The 6025-nt window shown below is 52.4% G+C and overlaps 1 protein-coding gene across 1 annotated transcript in view; it reads right to left on the bottom strand.

Moving 5' to 3' along the window:
• Nucleotides 1-201, bottom strand: part of RABIF (RAB interacting factor) — a 2164-nt gene extending 1963 nt beyond the window's left edge. Inside the window, exon 1 of the mRNA XM_026063802.1 lies at nucleotides 1-201. This exon is cut by the window's left edge and continues 5 nt beyond it. Within this exon, the coding sequence (XP_025919587.1) occupies nucleotides 1-176 (176 nt within the window). The 5' untranslated portion in view covers nucleotides 177-201.
• Between the last annotated feature and the right edge of the window lie 5824 nt (nucleotides 202-6025).

The following is a 6025-nucleotide window of genomic DNA, read 5'->3' on the forward strand; positions in this document are numbered from 1 at the left end:
GCGAAGGTGGCGGCGCCGGGCAGCAGCACGCGGGAGCCGCAGCGCTGGCACAGCACCGCCTTCAGGTTCCGGCCCTGCGCGCACACCAGCTCGCCCGAACCCGGCGCGGCGGCGGGAGCGGGAGAAGGAGAAGGAGGCGCCGCAGCCGGCTCCATCTCCGCGCAGGCCGCCGCCATGGCCGCGCAAGCGCACTCGCCGCCACCGCCCGAGGAGGCGGGGCGGGGTGCGTGGGGGGGGGGTGCTGTCCGGCGGCGCCGTGCGCATGCGCGGCGCTGCGGGCGGGCGGGGCCGGGGCCGGGAGGGGGCGGTTCTGCCGGCGGCGGGCCGGGGCGGCTGGCGGCTCCGTGCGGAGCGGGGCAGGGCAGCGCCGGCTGAAGGCGCCGGCAGTGCTCGGGCGGCCGTTCCTGTGTGAAATCAGGCTGCTGCGTAAGCTGGCGTTGAGCAGGTGGCAGCAAAACCCTGTTTGTTTGCCTGCCAGCTGGGCCCGGCGGCGGGGGGGTCAGCTGCCTGCGCACGGCAGCCGGGGGCGCTTCGCTGCTGTTGCTGTGACCGGGGAGAGTGGGGCTCGGCTGGTGCTGGGCGACAGGAAACTGTGGCCCTGCAAAGCTGCTGCGGGCCTTTCGCCCCCGTTGCATCGGCGTTTCTGGGGGCCTGGGCCAAGCTCTTCCCTGCAGCGCACGGCAGTTCAGCTAGATGCTTGGTGTGGAGGCAGCTGCCTCAGAGATGGGGAAAGAGGGTGCCGAAATTTGGAGCAAAGTGTTTTCTGGGAGAGGAAGGAGCCAGAGCGCAGCCTGACCCTGAAGAGGCTGGGAAATGCTGTGCAGGTGCTTGCAGGCAGCAGGGTGGTTGCTGAGAACGGTTGGCTGGAGACGAGCTCCCGGGGCCCAAGTGCCTGTGTCGGGCTTGTTCTTCGCTGAGCCCGCTGGAAGCGTTGTGGGTTTGTGCAGCTCTTGGGACTTGCTGCCGCTGGCCCCGTGTTTTCCCTGTTGGAAAGATTGAAATGGGTCTGTTGATTGTGTCCGCTGGTTCTTCAAGGGGTGAAATAGATCCCAGAAGAGTCCCGACTGCTGCTTTTTCCTGACTGTTTACTGTAAATGCCCGCTGTCCTACGCCACTGTCTTCGGGCTGGCTGTTCCTGAGAGGAGAAATGGGCTTGAAGTTTAAGGTACTAAATCAGATACAAGATTGCAGCAGCAACGTAGCCGCTTAGCTTGGACTCTGCCTTGGGTAATTACACAGGCTCAAATGCCTCATCAGCCCCAGCACTGCTCCTGCCACAGGAGCCGGGAGGTGAGCGTGGTTGGTCACACGGGCTCCTGTGGATCATGCGGGTATTTGTAAGGCAGGAGCCCAGCATGGGGATCTGGACTCCTGAGCTGTGCTGCGGTGTGGGAAGGGATGCGCCTTGGGAAGTTGGAGCAGGGCTTGCAGAGCTCAGGGGGGAGCAGATGCACGAAGGGTGGTGTGAAGCCATAGCGCAGGCAGCGTGCTTGGGTGTTGCACAGCAGCACCCGCTGCAAACAGCCCCGGAGCGCCTGCTCCTCAAAAGCCAGTCAGGAAACCAATTGCAGAAGGATCTTGATTTGCCTGAAAGAAGCAACAAAATTGACTGATGGCTGAGCAAGATCAGGGATGTTTCTGCTCGCTGTTCGCTGAGGAAATGCTCTAAAGTGGGGACTCTGCAACCAAAGGAATTTGCTGGTGACTGCCAGAGCTGTGCTACTCTCAGTGACAGCGCGTGTGAACGGAGAGAGGTGACACTTGGTCCCTTTTTCCCTGCGGCCTCTAAGGTACAGTAACTTCTGCTGAAGAGCAGTGGCAGAAGGGGCTTGGCAGTGCTGTGCTGGAAGATTGCAGAGAGCAACAGGGGCAACTTCTCTTCTGCAAAGAAGAGGACATTTGTACATAGCTTCAGTTCTGCCTTCTCTGATTTGCACCCCCAGCAACAGTTTTCAGCTTTCTTCTGCCTCTGTGCAATAACAGGCACAGGGAACAGGAGGTTTTTCTGTAGAGGAGGTTGCGCTGTCAAGTTTCTACATCCTCCCTTGCCACGGATGCATCATCCTTCCACAGGGTTTGGCACCTACGGCATCAGAAAGAGCATTTTCTGCAGCTCAGCAATTCCTGGCTACCACAATGCGGGAGTCTTCCTGCAGAAACATGAAGTGCCCAGCAGCAGCTGCTGACATGCATTTGAGTCTGCTTTGCTCCCGTTCAGGCAGCAACCGGAGCAACCCTTCTGGCTCAATGGTCGGCCTGGCTGTTGTCTCAGCAGACAAACGTGCAAAGTGAGGCACAGTGTTGTGGAAGCTTCACTTTTCCAGAGCTCTGCACTACTGTGACTGGCTAAGTAGAAGCTGATGGCCTTTAGAAACCTAAATAGAAGTCACAGAGCAACCTCAGCCCCTGTTTTGGCACTTTCTGGGCTGGGCAGGTAGGAATAACAGCTCTCATCCGTTCTGACGCACGCTCCATCATGTGCTCTAAAGATGATGAAGACAGGGTGCTGCAGATTACTGTACTTGCTTTACCAATATGTGACTCCCACTGTCCACCCTCCCCCCCATGCTCCTCTGCCTGTACTGGCCCACAACCCCTTGCTCTACGTGTGAGTTAGAAAACATTTTAGTTAGCATTTGTTAGGTTCTAGAAAGGCATCTTTTACTACATGGATGCCAGAGAAAGCATTTACTGCACAGTAGAGGTTATTTAGGACAACTCATCACCTCAGAGAGGAGAAGGTTGAGGGCGAATAAACTTGCAGAGGTTATGAAAACATAAAGGTGGTGATAAGATGAACTCAGAACTGTTCTTCACCAAATCCCACAATACTAGAAGCAGGGGGCATTTAATGAATCTAAAAGGAGATCAACATAAAGCAGACAAAGCAGTTTACATAGTGGGGAGTGAACTTGCAGTTGCATGGGGATGGTGGAAGCAGGCAGTATCCACAGGGTCAAAAAGATATAGACAAATTCATGGACCAGAGGTCCATAAACAGATGCTAAAGGAACCAGGCAGGGATGTCCCCACTAACATCCCCAGTCCAACAGGCTGGATGGAAGGGGAATTGGCCACAGACAATGTCTTGGTTCACATGTTCTGCCTAAATAGCATCTCTTACTTTCCCTGCTGGAGACAGAGTGCTGGCTGGATGCACCATGTTCTTCAGCTACCTTGAAGTTGAAGGTGGAAGGGTGTAGAAAAGACAGAGCCGATCTCAGCAGTGCACAGGGATAGGAATGGAACAAAGGACACAAACTGGAATGTGGGAAATCCTCATTAAAAGGAAAATGTTTTTCACATGAGGGTGGTCCAACACTGGACCAGGGGGCTCAGAGATGATAGGGGATCTCTGACCTTGGAGATACTCTGAACTCAACTGGACAAGGTCCTCAGTGACCTGATCTGAGCTGGATCTCCTTTGAGCAGGGGGATAGATTAGAAACCACCAGATTTCCCCTCCAAGCCTCAATTATTCTACAATTCTGCGATTTCTCATCTTCTTACATGCTCTTCTTGCATAACTGCAAATACCAGCTTTACAAAAATGACCAAGAGTGAATGTGCCAGTCCTGCCAAGCGGAGCTCTGGCTCTCCTCCTGCTCAGCCAACGCACTGCATCCTGACACCGACACAGACCATGCTGCCTCAAAAGGCACTGGAGCAGTGAGAGCCTGGGACAGTTTCACTCATTCCTCTCCAGTCCTTCAGCTCCTCCTAACGAGTCCAGTTCTCCTTTCTCTATAGCGACCAGCAGAAGGAAATGTTTCTCCTGCCCACACATTGCTGAGTGCAGGAGGTCCCAGCTGAAGAGGACAGTCATGAAGCAAAGGCCACAGGCCCTATAGTCTAGTTGTAGCATGCAAGATGCATGACACAAAGTAACATGTTTGTAGTGCTTTGACTTAATTGTTTTAAGATCACACATACTAATTTAGATAATAACATAATCAGCAGGGAGAAGGATCCTGGTCAGACTGGGGAGAGAGGGAAATAAACCCTCTTCCTATCCCTGGTCATATAAAATTCATTTAATATTCGAATTAAAAGCTAGAGGTGTTGCAACAAGTCTTACTTTGATGCAATTTGTCAGTGAAATTAACCTGAGATGGAGTTTTTCTTGGCAAGATCCACATCGCATAAAACCCTGCTTAGTGGCCAACACTATGCTGCCTTTTCCTGGCCTGTGATCCATGACTGCTGCCAGCCAAAGCTGTGCTGAGCTGAGCAGGTTGTTCCAGGGCTGCTTGTTGGCATGGTACTTGCCCTTATTTTGTTATTTATACTGGAACTTCTCAAAAAACAAATAAAACCCAACCAAATGAAAGGGATCTTTGGCCAATTCTTAATGTTTTTGAGTGGGAGCTGTCTGGTCTTGAAAATTTACGCTTAATATCTGCATTTCAGCATCTTTTCCTGGGTAGTTCTTGGAGAACTTCACTCTCACTGTCTGTGGGAATTATGAACAGCTGCTTTCCGAGCAGAACATTTTGACCCCATCTGCTTTTTCTTCCAACACTAGCCTACGACTGTTCCCATCTCCAGCTATGAACAGCTGCAGATGGTTTTTAAGGTTTATATTGTTTGTCACCTAGCAGGAAATGCCAACTCTTCTTCAAGTACAACCCTTTGATACAGCTCATCCCAAAAAGACAGTGATGTGGGTGTGCTGGCCACTGTGAATAGGGCCATGTCCTGCTATGACCCAGTTTAGGTGCTGGCGGTTCATTCGGCTGAGCTTCAGCAGAACCACACACGGAGCACATTTGGTTAGCATTAGCCGCTTCTGCGGCTGACTTCCTGGGGATGACATTGGAGGCCTTCGCAAGAGAGCAGGACTGGTCCAGGAAGGGAAAGGGGAGCTCTTGACAGTTCCAGGTTCCCTGCCAGAGCCGCACGGTCACCTGGAAACTCTCCCTCCATGTACCTCTTTCTCTGCCAGCAACAGAGGGGTACTGGGTAAGACAGATCTATGTATGAAATCAGTGAGTGCTTCCAGGTGTACTGCACACCGCCCCAAGCAGGGCTTTTTGCTCTTGGTTCCTCACACACTTCTAGCTGGAGATGTGCCAGGAAAACATGAAAAGCGATTTAAAATCTAGAAAACCAGGTGTGGATTTTGCTAGGGGACCAGGCAGTAGGGAGTGAGTTCAGACTCATCGGAGGCTGCCAGGGGCAGGACCCCTGCAGTTTTTGTGGAAATCAAGAGGTTCTGGAGGGGGAAACCAGGAGGGCATTTTGTAGCCACACCACTGGCAAACAAATTAATACTGTGCTCTGTTCACTCCATATTGCCATGGTGGACAAAGGACTTATTGTTTTTTGCAACTGCAAACTCTCTATTATAACAGTACTACCACAAACTCATTTCCTCAGCCCTGTTGCCACACTATTCTCAAGCAGATTGTGCAGCAAATCCATCCCCAGTTAGCAAGTTCTCCCAGGCCTGATAGATCTTTGTGCTGTGGACCACAACGGATGGAGTGCTTGCCCATTAGTACCATACACTGAAATCTGAAAGCTGTAGGGCAAGGACAGCTGAAGATGGCTGCCTGGTCTAACAAGGATTTTGTACAGTCAGCAGAGGCATGCCCTCAATGCAGTGGTTAAACAAATGTCTTGGGGGCAAAGAACAGAAGCTCAACTCCCACTGGCTCAGGAAATACTTTATTCTTTATATTTTCATTAAAAAATACACATAGGAAATGAAACCACAGAACACTCGTGTGATAGGAACAAACGCAGAAGTTCAGAGGGTTGGCTGAAAGTGCATAAGTCATGCTACTACGTCCCTGATTCCACCTTGTCCCCCAAGCAAAGGAGTCAACAGTATGCTCAAAGAGCAGCACTACATGGAGCCCAGGCACCGAGGGGCCCAGCTGACGGCGGAAGAGAGCCGGTGCTCCCAGAAACACAGCAAGGCAGGAGGCATGCTGAGGAGAGAGTGCTCTAGGGAGCCAGCAATGAAGCTCGCACTTGGGGTTCACGGGGTACGCAAAGGACAGCTAGTGTAAGAAGATGT

Source organism: Apteryx rowi, unplaced genomic scaffold (assembly GCF_003343035.1).
Source record: "Apteryx rowi isolate R43461 unplaced genomic scaffold, aptRow1 scaffold_200, whole genome shotgun sequence".
NCBI lineage: Eukaryota > Metazoa > Chordata > Aves > Apterygiformes > Apterygidae > Apteryx > Apteryx rowi.